General features: G+C 37.2%; 1 protein-coding gene across 9 annotated transcripts in view; it reads right to left on the bottom strand.

Annotated features, from left to right (window-relative positions):
- The window catches only part of Rgl (Ral guanine nucleotide dissociation stimulator-like), a 147,428-nt gene that overhangs the window by 20,857 nt on the left and 109,596 nt on the right, over positions 1-16,975 (bottom strand). For all 9 annotated transcript variants that reach the window (XM_071689516.1, XM_071689508.1, XM_071689507.1 and 6 more), the window contains 12 exons: positions 14,498-14,766; positions 13,998-14,179; positions 13,394-13,539; positions 12,933-13,145; positions 11,966-12,076; positions 11,654-11,818; positions 11,328-11,468; positions 10,251-10,435; positions 9,983-10,112; positions 9,010-9,205; positions 7,495-7,629; positions 1,271-7,302 (listed from right to left, as the gene is read on the bottom strand). In XM_071689516.1, the coding sequence (XP_071545617.1) occupies positions 7,142-7,302; positions 7,495-7,629; positions 9,010-9,205; positions 9,983-10,112; positions 10,251-10,435; positions 11,328-11,468; positions 11,654-11,818; positions 11,966-12,076; positions 12,933-13,145; positions 13,394-13,539; positions 13,998-14,179; positions 14,498-14,766 (2,034 nt within the window). In that variant the 3' untranslated portion in view covers positions 1,271-7,141. The remainder of the gene's footprint in view (positions 1-1,270; positions 7,303-7,494; positions 7,630-9,009; positions 9,206-9,982; positions 10,113-10,250; positions 10,436-11,327; positions 11,469-11,653; positions 11,819-11,965; positions 12,077-12,932; positions 13,146-13,393; positions 13,540-13,997; positions 14,180-14,497; positions 14,767-16,975) is intronic.

The following is a 16,975-nucleotide window of genomic DNA, read 5'->3' as shown; positions in this document are numbered from 1 at the left end:
TCCTAACTCTGTTGTGCTGTGAGACTCTGGGTCATAAATTTACAATAACATCTATTTATAACATCTATTATAAATATTTTCTTCCTGTTTTCAACATGGCACATTTTAATTAATGCAATACAAAATGAAAATAAAAAACTGCATTGCGTTTGTTTCTTCACTGCTCTCCATATAACTGCTTTAAATAATATATACAGAAAGACATGCTCGAAATCTGTTAATATATTTTCTACATACTACACAATATTACTCGACAAAATCACTCAATATTCAAAGCTAATGGTGTTGCAAAGCTGATCTATACAATTCACCTTCATTATGGGTCCATACTTAATGGCCGCAAATGCACTAATCTGAGTAGGTTATAATGTATTTGACTTTCTTGATGACATGAAAGGAAAGAGAAGACCAATACCATACTGTCGAAATTCCCGCCAACTCTTCAGTAAATCAAATTAGATCTACTTCAACTCAGGTACAGATAATCACAAACAGAGTGATCAGTAAATTAACACAACCCACTCATGTTATCTGCATTACAAAATTGCTTTCGACACACTGGTGCCTGGTCAGCAAGGCAACATTCAAATTACAGATGTCAACTAGTGGGCAGAAGGTAAAGTTCCAGTTTAAGGGCACCACAGACACACACACACACACACAAAATATGGATTTAAAAAAGCAGATATTCTAATTCATCAGAAGTAGTGTAGGTCAATTACATGCTACCCTATGATACTAATCATGTAATGGAGGGTAAGGCTGTGTGATTATGAGAGAAAACGTGGGGTAAAAAAAGAATATCTAGACCTGATAACTGAGCATTTACTAAAGACATCCTAATTTGTCAGTTATGATGAACGACTTTAAAAGGGGAAATGACACGAACCAAAGGGTACACTACAGCGACTGTCCCGGAGGCCCAAGTTGCTCTCGGTTCGCCCCTTAACCAACCACTTGGCAGTAAATTCAAAACCTCTCCATAACAACCATATTACGCTGCGCCGCCCCTACCTAATTCTCTATACCCTGCACAAGCAATGTTCACTAACAATATATCAATATCATGCAAAATATACTCAAATTGGCTCGTTGCTATACCACTCAAAACACCAATACCTTTAGCTTCCGCCGGTAAACACCGATATGCATGTAGCCACTGAATCTAACATTACAGTGCTTTCATACGAAATATTACAAGAAAATTAGCTTCTACGACATATGTTTTCCTATAAAATGGTATTTCTTATCTATAAGAATAAATAATTACCTTGTAAATTTCCAAATATTGAGACGGGTTGTGGTCCATTCTTCCGCCATGTTTGTTATGGTAGCAGCGCTCACCCGTCAGGGTGGGTGACGTCACAAAACAAATGAGAGTGAGTAACTTGGGTACAACTCCATTATCTCAAATATAATCATCCACGTCGTCAGCGCCATCTCACGGCGTATCCTTTGGTAGAAAATGAGAATAATAGAAAATGTTAGAATTTTCTCATTACAGAAAACTGTTGTTAGGGTAACTATAATACAAAATATTTTTTTCGTGGAACTGTTTTAGGCATATACAAATTCTACACATGTTCGAGTACTACTTACATCTTATTCATGGCAATATTAGTCATTATGTCATGGTAAAAATCCATTATTTTTATAACGGACAAGTTACACGGCCGTATCATTTATACGCTCAGGTCCTTTTTTTTCTTACGCATTATATTGTGTTTTCTTTCTGCCTCACATCCAACTTAGTAGCTGATATTTACACTATAATTCTATCTTACATATAACGTTAATAGAACTATCCCACACGAATTTTCCTGTGGTGAATGCAACGTGCTACCCTTGCCTAATGGTAAGATCTAGTCATTGGTAAAGAATGGTCAAGAAATGGTGTAGGGCAGTCTCCCTATAAGAAACATACAAGTAAATACATACATTAGCTGAATTAGCTGCACGCGTTGTCGAAAAGCATAAACATCGCAATTAACTCTAGCTGATGGCGAATTTAAGTTTATTTTAGGTTACGATGGTTTTTGTCTTTAATCCTCATTGATAGGTCTGGGCCTACCTCACCTTACGTATTCCGTCTGGGGCCTTAACTTACCCTTTGCTTACAATGGCTTAAGAGGTCTTCTACCCTCACTGTTCAATTTGTATGATGGTTTCGGTATACTTTATGTATTCTTATATTGGGTGAAATCTATCCCCATACCTTGGTAAGGGATCTTATCTTACATGATGGCTTCAAGATTTTGAAAATCCACTTACTGATCTGAAAGCTGGTATTTGATGCACTACTTGAGCTGGCTGGTGTTGTGGGACCTAATAACTATAGCCTTAGGAGGTGGCATTTGACCAGCTTTTCTAGTTTTGTATCCAGAGATCACAACATAGCTCAAGATTCCAGTTGATGACTTTCCCGCATTTAGAAGTCTTGAAGAATGTGTCTGGGATGGATGTATTTTTTTCTTTTCGTCTCTATATAGGAATGAAATGTTTAACATTCCTAGTTAATTCAGTTTGAAGAGAAGATGCTTTCAGAGATGGGCTTTGACCAATTCCACGAAAAGAAGCAAAGGCAGAGTCACCATGATGATTCTTTTAATCCATGGAACTGTAAGTGTAAATGGAAAGAATCCACTGATGTAGAGGAATATATGGTGGAGTGTGCAAAACCTAGTTGTACATTATGGGAAAAGAACTTTACAATTGTGGAACCCCAACACTTGAGCCTTCTTTACTGCCATACAACCTTTTTAAAATATATACATTTGTCTGCATTCATAATTTCATCACTTAGCTTATTCAGTACTAGAGGACTACTACTGTACATTTGAACATATGTCTTAGTATTACCTCTTGCCGTTCATTCTTTACATGCTTGAAAGAATGATTTCCTGGTGACATTTAGCTTCATGAACGTTTGTAATCAAATCTCCCATTATTCTTGCCTCCATAATGAGCAAAGTAGAGCTTCTAACCAGGCTCTGGGTATCATCTTTGTCATCCTCCTTTGAATCCTTTCTGTTACATCCTTCACTTCTTTGTGTGGTTGAACAAACCTCAGATTCGTATTCTAATACAGATGTAAGGTAAACTGTAAAAAGTTTGAGCATCTGTATCCAAGTATTCAAATATAAGCTTTACATTAACCAGCAGACAATTTACCTCCATAACAATAATCATTCTAATGTAGTGTTGTTGCAATAGATTGGATTCTGTTTATATTCCCAAATTCTCTTACACACATATTCTTGTGGATCATTTCCTACTATGTTAGTCATGCCTGAGCCAAAGTTCACAGTATCTTCAATACTATGCATTTGCTAAGGATGAACTTTCCCGTACCTAGCTGGAGTAGTTGCAATTTTAATGCAATGCTAGTCATTCCCTACTTATCTCTTTAACATTATCCATGAGGATAATTATGTATGAGTCCCACTCCTTGTAAGTCATTAAAGGCAGTCATTACATCAAACCCCGTGGCATGCCTTTGGCAATCCCAGCCCACGTAGGAAAGGTACCGCTGACATGCATCTTTTCCCTTCACTAAAATAATTTTCAATCCATGGAGGAAGTCTCTTCCTTATGCCTGCTTTAAAAAACAAAATTTTTCCTTTTTGTAAGTATGCACTGATGCAGCCCATCCTTAAGATGGGTGCCTATTCTGACCTCTCCATCATCCTGTTGAATCCCTCTTCAACTTAAACACCTTGAATCACATATTCTCTGATCACCAGTATAGCTTCTGTAAGGTGAGATCCACTGGTGATATTCTTTCCTATCTTATTAATGTCTGATCATCATCCCTGAGAGATTTTAGGGTGTCTTATGTTGTTGCCCTTGACATATCAAAAGCTTTTGACAGGGTATGACATCAGATCTTTATCTCTAAGCTCCTCTCTCTCACTTTGCTCCTTTGTATCTAGCTTCCTCTCCAGCCAATCTGTCACTGTGGTTTTTGATGGATCAGCCTACCCCAATTGCTCCATCAACAGTGGTGTCCCTCAAGGTTCTGTTGTGTCCCGTACACTTCTTTTCATCAATGATTTCCTCTTCCACAAATAACCAAATGCACTCATATGCTGATGACTCAAAACTACATTTGTCCACATCCTTCAATTATGCTTCTTCTCTCACTCAATCTGCATCTCGTCTTGACACAGCTTCCTCAATAAACTTACACTTGGACAGGATATCTAAGTTTAATGCCCCCAACACCCAGTTTCTACCCATCTCTCTATTGGAAACTCCTCACAACTCTTCTCTCTCCTTTGACGGTTTTGTAATTTCACCTCTTGACTCAGTGAACATACTTGGTACTGCTGTAACATCCACTCTTTCTTGGAAACCCCATGTTACAGAAATAGCTAAGCCTGCCTCTAAGGAACTGCAGTTCCTGTTTAGATGTCAAAATTTCTTTTCTTGTGAACAGCTGCTCCATCTATATAAAGGACTGATTCGTCCTTATATGTAGTACTGCTCTCACATTTTGGGTGGTCCTAGTTCTGCATCCTTACTTGACAGACTTGAGTCAAAAGCAGTCCGACTTATAAACTCTTCCAGACTAACTTCAAAACTAGACCTGCTTTCTTATGCCACAATGTTGGTTCACTTTCCCTCTTCTATAGGTATTACTTTGGTTTTTGCTTCTGAGAGCTGGCTGCTTTTGTGCCCCCACTGCTAACTAAACCAAGCAATACTTGGCAAGCTGCTGTCACATGGTTACTCTGTGGCCATTGGCAACTTAAGGGTGGGCTGTTTTGATAACTGTTTCTTTCCCCACATCTCAAAGCTTTGGAACTCTATCTTCTCGTGTCTTTCACAAAAACTATGACCTGGCACATTTTAAGACAGGTTTTTCAATTCCTCCAAAATTTGTAATACTTTCCCTTGTCTCTTCTTTTTCCTTTTCATAATTCTCTCTATATTTCAATTAAGGCCAGGCCTTGGTGTGGGCTTATGTCCATGAATGGGACCTACAACATAAAAAAAAAAAAAAATCCAGCTTCTATTTGAGTGGGACACCGCCACTTGCCCTTTGGGGTGCAATTTCCTGTTCTTACAGTACAGGTGAGGGAGTTATATATTCGTGAAGCCCCATCTTTTTAACATTTTCATACAACATACTGAACTTTTAGCCCTTCTCTATTAGTTCTATGTGCTTAACTTTAATAATATATTTGAAACAAATATCTTATTATACATTGTGAATAAATTGTTCAATACCTCCTTTGTCATGCACTTGAATGCATTTTTAATGTTTGCCATCAAACAGTTTGTCTGGCAGTAGGTTAGATATGGTGTCAACGTTGTAATGTACCTTCCTGCATGTTCAAGCCTAAAGCACTCAAAACCTTTATCAATCTATCATTCCATCTCTAATTCGGTCTCCTCTTATTCCCTGCATTTCTGGCACTTCACTGTGTCAACTTCAAGCCACTAATTCTCTCCATATGTCTGAACCATTTCAGCACCTCTTCAGCTCTTATCAACTATACTCATTTTGTTACAACACCATTCTCCTACCATGTCATTTCATACTCTGTCAACTCTCACACCACAAATTGTCCTCCATCAGTTCATAAATCTACCTATTCATTTACTTATAATAATACCAGAGCCAATATCTATGGAGTTCAGGTGTTACTCAAGACCTTTCCAAAGGCTCTTGCAGCCCCAAGCTGTAGTAACTCAAGCACAATGGATATATGCAAATCAGCCAATTGTTGATTGCACTTAAATCCAAGCTAATGGATATATTATTGAAAGTTATGAGTAGAAAGAAGGGAAGTATTTCTAAAGTTTTTGTCATTACAATTACCCTAAGCACTTTAACAGTAATTGACGTATGCAAGTGTACTGAGAGAATACTGCATGGGCCACCCCATGCCAATTTTATGTTTTATTTCATTATATTTCAAAATCAAAGTTTTAAAATCACAAAAATTATGCCTAGAAATGATAGACTTTATTTACAAAGGTAACAACAATGTTTTTACATGTATACAAAACCTACATAATATTTACATCTTGAGGATAAAATTTGAACTCTTTTTCAACAACTTCCTGTTCAATGAATAATTAAAGATGAATTCCATGAAGATATACCAATAAAATGTTTTTGTAAGCATAATGGTAGGCCCTTGAAGATTCTGGTATAAATCTATTATCTTACAGGATAAGCAGTAGTGGATGACTTTTCAGTAAGGCTAAGGTATTCTTAGGCAAATCCTAACTGGACAGAATTTATGTAAAGAAAAGCTGTGGTGGAAAAATGTGTGCACAATACTCCCATTTTCTGTAATATTTCATAAGATAATGGGAAATGTATTACTGAACTTATCACATGGCTTTGTAATGAATTAGCTTCGGTCACTAATTCAAAACAATGGAATAACTCCATGTGATCACAAAAGTAGGGTGCAAAGGCAGGGTGCTGTGGAGACATTTAAAAATGAAGCCAACATTCACAGTCGTTGATTGTTTGTACCTGTGAGCACAGAGTTCTCATTCACTTTCCTGAAGGAAGAGTTCCTTTTTACTTTTATGCAGGGCTTGAGTTAAAGCTCGTGACTGAAAACTGAGTATTATCCATCCGAGGACACACTGTACATTAAAAAGAAATATTTACACCTATTAATTAGAGGCCTTTCATTCACATTTCATTGCATACTATTCCATACATCAAATATTTCAAATCATTACATAAATACAGAATAAAAGGCTTGTCATATATTCACAAGACATCTGTACACAAATACCAAGCAGCACTGATAACATAAATTATTTCACAATACTACAAAAATGAGAGACAGTTTTAAAGTCATACAACTCAGGTTTTAACACAGTAATTGATAACAACTACCCTCTCTCATAAAATTCATTTCAAGTTTAAGTAAATATCTTAAATATTTCAGTTTAAAGAGCAGTGAACAAGAGCCTTTATATTATGCTTTCAGATTTGAAGTCATACATCGTGGGCTCTTTAGGCCTTTCCAAGTTCATCAGTACAGATAATGGCCTCCACACTCGTTCCAAATTAGCATCTACTAGCTGTTCAGGATCACTTGGTAAACTTTTCACTTAGTACAAGGAAAAGAATTAAGTTGCCGGAGAAATATATTTTTTACTTGTGCTACGTGACCAGGAGCTTTTTACGAACTTTGTGGTCCTTAGCTGGATTTCTTCTAATAATTGTGTTTTCATCACCATGTCTTCGCCTTCTCAATACAAAATTAAGGTCATACTGGGTGTTAATTGCATAATACACATTTGCAGAAGCAGGCAACAGCATCTCTGTCAAAAAGAAAGAAAAAATCATAAACGCAAAATAAAAATAAAACCCTTTAATACTATACAAATCTATGAGGGTAATGATCCTTTACTTAAAACCACATTCCTACCATCAATATCTTCAAAATCATGGAAACTGATAAAAAGAATGTAGAGGTTCTGTTGCTACGACTATTTCAATCAAATTACACTTACCACCATCAGGAAGGAACTGAGCCAATGTGTAGTCTTCAGGATTACCCTCAAATCCATGTTTTTCCATTGCTTTTCGAATAACTGACACTGTCCTTTCTGAGTTGCTCAGCATGATACTTTTGTAGAGGTTTACACCTGATTGAAGAGAGAAGAACTATTATTTACAAATGATTATATTCATTAACAAGAATAGAAATATGCACACAAACATTTCTTTGAATATATAACATTGTACATCAGTAAATCTATCTAGCTAACCATATCTCTGATGCCCATTCCCTTCAGGAACTCCCTTAATAGGGTAGCAAAAGTCTCTCCATAAATGGTGAACTCCAGTTCAATAAATCAGTTTACCTATAAATCCCACAATAAACTTGTAACCTTAAACATAATGAACTGTGATCATAAGCAAGCTTCTTAATAATACTTTAATGGATGGCAAAGCCTGAATTTGAAGAGAAAAACTTTAAATTTTATGAATTATCATTTACAAAGCTTATTTCTATGCAGGCGTATCACACATTGAATAATTTAGTTTTCTTCATATAATATACACCCAATTTTAAATAAATCTTTTAAAAAATATCTAGTAGAATTAAGATGATAGTTGAAGTAAGGAAATTAGATGTGAGAGAGATGTTCTGTGGGTAAAGAAACTATCAGAAAAAGATATATATTTCCCTTGCTATCAATCAATTCAGAGGTATGATTAACTTTTTACCACCAAATAATCAATACAAGGTGTATTTTGTTTGCCCTTGACCTGCTCAGCATAAATGTAATGGGCAGAGGTTGTTTCATACTGTGGGTATCACAAGCTAGTTCATGTATGGTGCTTACTGTGCAAGGTCATTTTCTACTCACAGACCTGATTCATTCCCTTCTTTCACAATATGGCTACAAGAGCATCTATTAATGAAGAAGCCAAGGAAGACATCAACCCCATATAAATCTTTTCATAATTCCCGCATTAGCGAGGTAGCAAGGAAGTCAGAAGTATCAAGTGTACGGGATGAAATCAAGACCAGTGCCATGAATGGAGTTTGAAAGGCTGTGTAGTAGTGTATCATGACTCCAAAAGTAATCTGACACAGAAATAAGAAGTGGTATAAACAGGCAACTCTGGCAGAAATGGCAGGTTTGATGTTTCAAAAACTGATATGACTGAGCTACAAAGTCTCATGAGGAGAGGACTTTGTGGAGATGATGCAGAGGTATGAAGAGGAGACACAGTAGTAAGAAGTTGAGCCACAGTAGCATCTGCTTACAGTAAAGAAAAATAATGTATGGTAAAGCATTCCATTTTTATTTTTTGTGGTCTTCCTATTCTCCATAGGTTCTAGAATGTCCACCACTCCTGCACACACACGCATTCACTCCCTAACTTTGACTTTCCACAGCAGTATCACTAGTTAACTTACTGGTGTTGAGGATTTGCATAAATATTTGCCAAAGCTTTTTGTGTATGGAGAATGGATTAAATAAGAGAACTGAATAAGGAAATATTGGACAAACCTTCAATTTCATGTGCACTACTTTCAATCGACACTCTGATGATGTAAAAATCAGGAGTGATGTATGGTGAAGATTTTGGTGGTTGTTGCAGAGTATTAGAAATGCGTTCTGGAGTGCGACCTGATGCAGTGGTACCACCTGAATGCACTGAGACATCTAGTGAAGGCAGTGATGAGCTACTAGAGGATGTTGACATCTGAGGAAATTATGTAATTCTTAGTCTTGTACATAAGTAAAACATTATAAACAAACACAAACTAGTCACTGAAGTGATGAACTGTGGCCTTCATTAAGACTTTAATACTGCACACAGTAGGGAATGAAAATAAGAATTTCACTTTAGAATTTGACTCTGTGGGTAAACTGAATAGATATATGTGTAGTTGTCAGATCTATGAGATGATATGAATTGATCCATCAACTGACAAATGGGCCCTTATGAAATGACATCCTGAAATTCTCTGCCTAATGATGTAATTCCATAATGGTTTTAGAAACCACTAACGACCAATGTTCTCTGCCTCAGACCTGACAAACATTCAACCCTATACATTTTAGCAACATGGGGACTGCTTTATGCAAAACAGGTTTTCCACCTTTTATGGGAAAAAAGATATTAGTTTTCTTTTCCGTAAAGTCAATTCATATAGATTAACAAGCATAAATATCTTTTAAAATCTTATGTGCTTTCCATACATAGTCACAACAGCAGTCTACTCAAATTTTGATGGCATGTATGCTAATTGAAATAAGTCTCCAAGAAGGAGTATGGTTTCATCTTCTGTCTAATGTTTATCCATTAATCTGTTATGAAAAGTAGACTAATATTTTGAAAAGATTTAAAAAAAAATATTCAATTGCTTTCCTAAAAATACTCATCAACTCTTCCAGCTTTCATAATCAACTTTGTGTGTATGTCCACCATCAACAAAACATTAATCCCTTAATAAAACTAATCACATCTGTAGCTGACCTTTCTTTCCAGAGAGCAGCTATCATTATGGCTGGCAGGGCTAGTCAAAGAGTCATTATCAAAGAGGAACTGACTACTCGATGATCCACTCGAGGTACTGGCAATGCTGTCATTCTTTCTATGTCCAAATCTGAAAAATTATGTAGAACATCAACAACTAGTGCTATTGGGGAAAACATATTTGAGGCACTAATCAAGTAATCTTCTCCAGGATTACCAAAATATTTCACTATAGTTAACAACCAAAAGCACAAAATTGGAGGCTTACTGTGCTCTTTTCCTTATCCTGCCTTCTCTTGTTGATGACTGAGCTGAAGATCCCTGGGGCTCAATTTGACAAGAAAGCCTCCAAGCTTCCTTGTCGTCCAGCACAAGCACAGAATCCCACCACCTTTCAAACATCTCATCTCTTTCTATCTTATATGCATTTGCTGCACCCTGAAGAAGCCGGATCTGGAAAAACAGGATGCACTGAATATAAATATACCAGTTTATGGTAGAGGATGTGTGAAACAGGTGTTTGCTCTGAAGATTTTGTGTGGGAAACAGAGAAACAGAAGGATTTGTATGTAGTGTTTAGGAATATGGAAAGAGTGTATGATGAGGATGAAAAAATGTTCTGTGGTGGTTGTAAAGAATATATGGTGTGGGAGGAAACCTATAAGAAACAGCGAGGAGTTTTCATCAAGAAAGTAAGGAGTCCGTTCAAGTAAGAAGAGATGATGGCGAGCACTACCAGCAGAGAAAGATGGGTCTCTGCAGGGGCGTGATGTCACCATGGCTGTTTAACTTGTTTATGGATGGGGTGGTAAGGGAGGCAGATACAAGTGTCTGAGAAAGAGGGGAAGATCTGTCATGGAGGGGTGGGCCTGGAAGGCAAATTAGTTACTGTTTGCTGATGACATGGTGCTAGTGGCAGAGCTGAGTGGGAAACTGCATAAGCAGGTTTCTAAGTTTGGAAGAGTGTGTGGAATAAGAAATTCTGAGTGAATATGAATAAAAGCACTGTTATTAGGTTTAGCAGAGGAAAGAGACACGTTAGATGGGGTGTCAGTATGAATCGAGACAGCTTGAAAGGAAGTGAAGTGCCTTAGATACCCAGGAGTAGACATGTCACCAAAATAGAACCATGGGAGCTGAAGTGAGAAACTGGGTGTGTGAGGGAGCTAAGGTCTAGGGAATTAAACGAGTATGTAGAAAGAGAGATCATTGTCTGTATGGGCAAGGCTGGGTATATTGATGGTTTTGCAGTCCAGACGGTGTGGGATTGCAAGAACCAAAGTTCCCAATAGCCTAAAAGGAAAAAACAACTTCAGGTAAGAAATAATTCACTAACCAAACTTACCTGTGCTAGGACCTCAAATTCTTTACGTTTCTTGTCAAAGTTGATAAGGCCATTTGCAACAGTGTCTTGAATAGCTGTATCAATCATGGTGAGATCGGTCAGGAATGTCCCAAGGTATGGAATTGTTCCATAACTGGTAGCCTGAAACCAAAATATTTTATTTGATCTATGAAAGAACACTTTTTGAAAATTTATGACGTGATTTCTGTACGTACTCTACATGATATATATTTCACATCAACTAAAACCAACTTTTGGAAAAATGTACACTGTACAAATCTTCAATGAATACTGTTGGGCAAAATCAACTAATATTTGAAGCCTACCAATGGGTTTATTGCTAATTTCTCAAGAGCTTTGGGTAGATGTCTGTCATTTGCATGAGCAGTCTGAGCATGCTTAGCAGTTCCCTCCTTCATAAGTAACTCTCTCTGGTTTAACTGGTTGTTTTCTTCACTGAAGATCCTTGCCAACTCTTCAAATAGCTCCGCCTTAAAAATTTTCAAAACATTACAAGTGAGATCAAGGTGAAAACATATGAATGAAACAAAAATAACATATTTGTAATGCAGTATAGTATTCAAAAGTTGATCATCACTAAAGAAATTCAAACAATGGAAATCATAATGGCTCCATACCTTATCTTTAATGACTGCTCCCCAAGTCTTTTTTAGTCTATAAATTGGATTTGATTGTAGACCTGAGATGATTGCTTTCAAGGAGGAAAAGTTCTTGTGCATTCTCAACTCCTGTTGGGCAAAAAAAATTAATGTAAATGTATATTTTTCATCTATCTATCTATATCTCTGACACACACTCCCACTGGGAACTCCCAACAGGGGAATCCAACTATCTACCTATTTCTCTGATGCCCATTCACTCCACGAGCTATGGCAAAATAGTCTCCACTTATCCCTGTCCTCACATGCCTCCCTTGCATACACCATTCCACAAATTTTTCCCCCACCATCTCCCTCAAGTACTAAAGTCAGGGTAACATAATGCAGCCCTGCCTCAAACTCACATATATAGCAAAACTTTTGCTAAACTCTCTATCCTTACAGACATGCATTTGCCATTCTACAGAAAGCTTTCACCCCATCCAACATTTGTCTTCCAGCCCTGTATATCCTTAACACATTCCATAAATATTCCACTCAACTCTGTCACCATGGGAAACAGTGGCCAAGTATGAAAAGATAGAAGTAATAGGCAGGAACATTTAGGCTGGAGCATTAGGTAGAAAAATAAGGTAGAAGTAGTAGGTGGGAGCATTAGAATAGAAGTACTCATTAAAATATTAGGTAGGAGCTTCTGCAAACACTGCACTAGAATGCCAGTGGACTGTTAAGGGTAAGGCACTAAAGGTGAAGAAGCTGCACTGGATTTCTTTAATCATGGAGACTCTGTTGCCGTAGCCATCCCTTTAGGGGAGTTCCAATTGGATCAGGCATCAGAGATATAGATAGATGTGTATTTTTTTTTTCAGAATATCCTAAAACCCTTCATGCCCATGATGCAACTACCACAATGAATATATACTTCCTCCCCTAGGAGTATATATATTGAAATATATAATCATGTATGTTTCCTTGCTGTACCCACCTGAGCAATATCAATCCACTTGACAATAAGTCTGGCACGTTGAGATGGCTTGAGCTCTGTATCAACAAGGATGGTAGACTGGACACGAAAACTAACAGCATTAAATTGATCAATTGTAGCTGTTACAGTAGCTGCTGCGTCTCCACGACCACGATCCCTACGTGACCATACAGAACCTAAGCACTGATGAGCTATCACACCCTTGAAGAGGACCTAACAAGTGGGAGAGAAAATTACATTAGATTCTTATCGATCCAAACTCCAGATCTGTACTATCCTGTTATTCACACAAACATAACACTAACACAGGTTTCAGGTAATGGCAAGGCACTGTTGGTATGGCATTATCTGATGTGGTAAGCACGGGGTTTATACAAGATAAACCTTTATATACGGCATGATTTCATCTTACAACAGTTAAGCAATAAGCAATGCTTTTCCCAGTTCATATTGTGACTTACTGTGTCCATTCGAGTTAGCTGCTGAGCAAAGGTGGATTCTGGTATGTCAAGGAATTCATATGGTTGGTGATTTCCATTACTCATTGGTGAAGAGCAGTGTACTCTCATTTCCTCACATGACAAAATCTTCTCTAGCATTGGTGATCCTGGAAAATGGTGAACCAAAAATATGAAAGCTGAAGACTTGACATCATTATCAGCATTACCTTCATGTACACAAGGTTAACAATGAGGAAATTACTACATATCTCCAATACTAATAAACTTTTTTTCTTTTCTTTCATGTGTGTTAACTACTTCCCACTGAGGCAGTCAAGAAACGATGAATGAGCCTAAGAAGAAAAAGTCCTTTGTTACCTCTTTCCTACAGTCCTTTTTTTGATTCTTTGTTACCTCTTCCTCTGTTCCTATTAAAGGAGAGTAAATGTAAAAGGGGAAGATTTTGAGCCTCACTGTGCTAAATATCTGCTTTGCTAATTTAGATGCACTGTACAATGATGTGGAGAAAGCAAGTTATAGCTCACCCTGACATGGTTAAGTTTTGCAAAATGTGTATGTTTGTTTATAACTGTGCTAACACTCAAACATCCTCAACAATACCAACCTTTCATTTCTTCTTCTCTCTTCATCTTTTCCAGCTTATAGCCAACCTTGATGTGTAGATCAGAGTCAGGAAGATGAGTCTTGGTGAACTCCCACAGCTGATGCAGACAGGCAAAAGCTGGGGGAACTCGGAAGTCCTCTGGATAACCATCCAGCCATACCTGGAGCGTTAATCTCAAAGCCCTACAAAACACAAATTGGAAATGAAGATAAAGCTTTTATACTCATGATTGCATTTAAAATATTCTATGTAATGACTGCTTGTATACACAAGTCTGTCATAAATGAAGAATCATGTACTTCATGTCTTAACAATGGCAAAAGCAACACACCATCACACTGGATCATTGTATTTAATTCTAAGTAAATTAATCCAATATCATATTATTTATGGGTAAAAATGGCTAATCCTGCTGATATCATTGCTATGACCCACGTGTGATAGCTTGAAGCACTTTTGATTAATCTGTATGTAAAAGTAACAGAATTATAAAAACTAACTTTTTATGGTCCTCTCGAAGATGTGGTGCTACATTAATCTTATTATTACTCGAATCAAGGGCGAGGTAGCGATCAAGGATGAGATTTAAGACTTGTTTAGTAGAGGAGAAAGTGCGGTATGTAGCGAGGAACACATTAACAAAGGTAGACTCGAGTTCCCCCGTGTCAGATGCTAAGGATTCTATCAATTTTTCAAGAGTCCCAGCCTTGAGGAACCGCACCCGTACTGTTTCCCATTCTAGGTGAGAGATTTCATCATCGTCAGACTCCTGTTAAGGAAAAAGTTATTGTTTTTATTAAACCTTCGGGAAACGTGCAAACAAAAATCAATACCAATAATAATATACTTTAAAACCCTGAAATATCTTATATATATATATATATATATATATATATATATATATATATATATATATATATATATATATATATATATATGACTTCTGAAACAAAATGTACAACTGATCTTAAAGGAGAACCTAACTTAGGATTGGGAAAGTTCCTTGGTTTGAGTTATCATGTCATAATGAAAATGTCATACCAGGAATCTAAATTTACTGTATAAAATATTCAAACTGATTTTGAAATGCAACAGAAGACTGCCAGGACATGCTACTACACCAATTCTACATATCAGATACACAAAGAAAAACTATTCTCAGACGTAAATACTTTTGGTAGAGGATGGCTACAAACAGCAATTACCATGTGCTATTAATGCAATAACAAAAGAACCATTCTTAACAATTCAGGAGTGCTTGATACAATGCTCTAACAATTTAACATAGCACAGCTGTACTGCGCCCCTGAGTACCAAATTAAAACAATACCGGTAAAATATAACAATGCAATATGCACTAGCAAAATGTGAAAAAATCATGTACAATACATCCATCGCTAATTCAGTACAGGAATTCATCTTATTCAGACGTATGTAATCATGAATTAATGAAGTTGTTATATGAATACCGGCTGTTTTACTCGGACCGCACTTGCTGAAAAGGTATGCTAACACAATCAAATTAAAGGAGTGGTAATTAAGTTACTGAAAAAAAAGAGGAAATCTAACTGTATCAAAGAAGTTTCTGTAAACAAAAGGGTATGAACGCCTCCTAGGCCTATTAAAGAGTGATCAGAGCAACATTTCATGAGGCCTTCAAGGGGTTAATATCAGTGGGTAGTTCAGGTCATTTCAAAACAGGATGGGATGCATCCTCAACACTGTGACGGGGTCAGACGCCATCTAGAGTAACATACGAGTTGACAGCATTTCTAGCCAATACGATCCTTGAGTATGGCAGCACCTTACCCTTAAGAGACAAGTCAAATGTCATACCCATGGGGATCTACCGTCGAGCCCAAGGGTCAATCCGTATTACATTTTAAAGGGCACGCTGCCGTATTAAATGATTCAAAATAATCAGAACTCGCTGTCTACTGGACGGAATGGCATGAGAATGAACCCTGGAGGTCGGGCACGATGTCCTCCTTAGTTACTGGTAAACTGTGCCAACAATATACGATGAGAGGCAAGAATATATAAATTTGTGGGCGTCTCGCCAACACCTAGCCCCACCTTTTCGCTTCGCTACTTGCGCCTTTTTTTTTTTTTTTTACTGATACATTACTAATTATCTTTAATTCTCATTACTATATACAACAATCCCTTAATTTCATACATCTTCAAGTTTGTAAATCACATGTGATTTTACTTTACCTCTCCTCACGACTATTCTATCGCGTCATTAAATATGCTATGCATCTGCCTTTTCCTTGCTATATTTCATTTATTATGCTCTTATACTCTACAATACAGAACACTTGCAGACAATATATCGTCTTACTATTCTGGGAGACACCTATGCATGGAGTCCCATCCGTGCGCGTAATATGCGCACAGATGAGAACATGACAATCTGCATCAGCAGAAGACAGTCGATTCAACAAAGAGGTGGTAACAAACCTTACCAAACACATCATGTTCCAGCTCTAACTTGGAAACCTGTCTACTTATCAAAGAGAGAAATCATTATTTTAATGTCATAATTCCGAAATGACTGAATAATTACGGAGGAAAGAAAAGCTGGCACCCCTATTACAAACAGAGAGAGACAATGCACACATGAGCTGTTTCGAGTAAAATGGGCATTGTTTTAATTTTTAGTAAAAAGGAATCTGGAATATGTAATGTTAACTACTTCAATGTAAGAAGAGGCGATCGATGGTCTGTGCGAGATACACTTACATCTATGTGAATAAAGTAGGGAGCATCGTTCAGGACGGGGGGGTTGCACATTAAGACTTTTATAACAAACTATTAACGTTTCTAGACCAGGGTAGAGTCACAAGAAAGCTAGGCCATGGCGAAGGCCCCGCAGATTCTTAATCCCGACCTGCATGTCTCTCCAATCCGTCTTCATCCAAGACATCACTCACAAAGAACCATTGTTTAGGCAGATGAATCCTATCCAAGAATGT

The sequence above is a fragment of the Panulirus ornatus genome, chromosome 47, assembly GCF_036320965.1.
Source record: "Panulirus ornatus isolate Po-2019 chromosome 47, ASM3632096v1, whole genome shotgun sequence".
Classification (NCBI taxonomy): domain Eukaryota; kingdom Metazoa; phylum Arthropoda; class Malacostraca; order Decapoda; family Palinuridae; genus Panulirus; species Panulirus ornatus.
The sequence above is the reverse complement of the archived record's forward strand: the minus strand, read 5'-3'. Positions and strand labels throughout refer to the sequence as shown.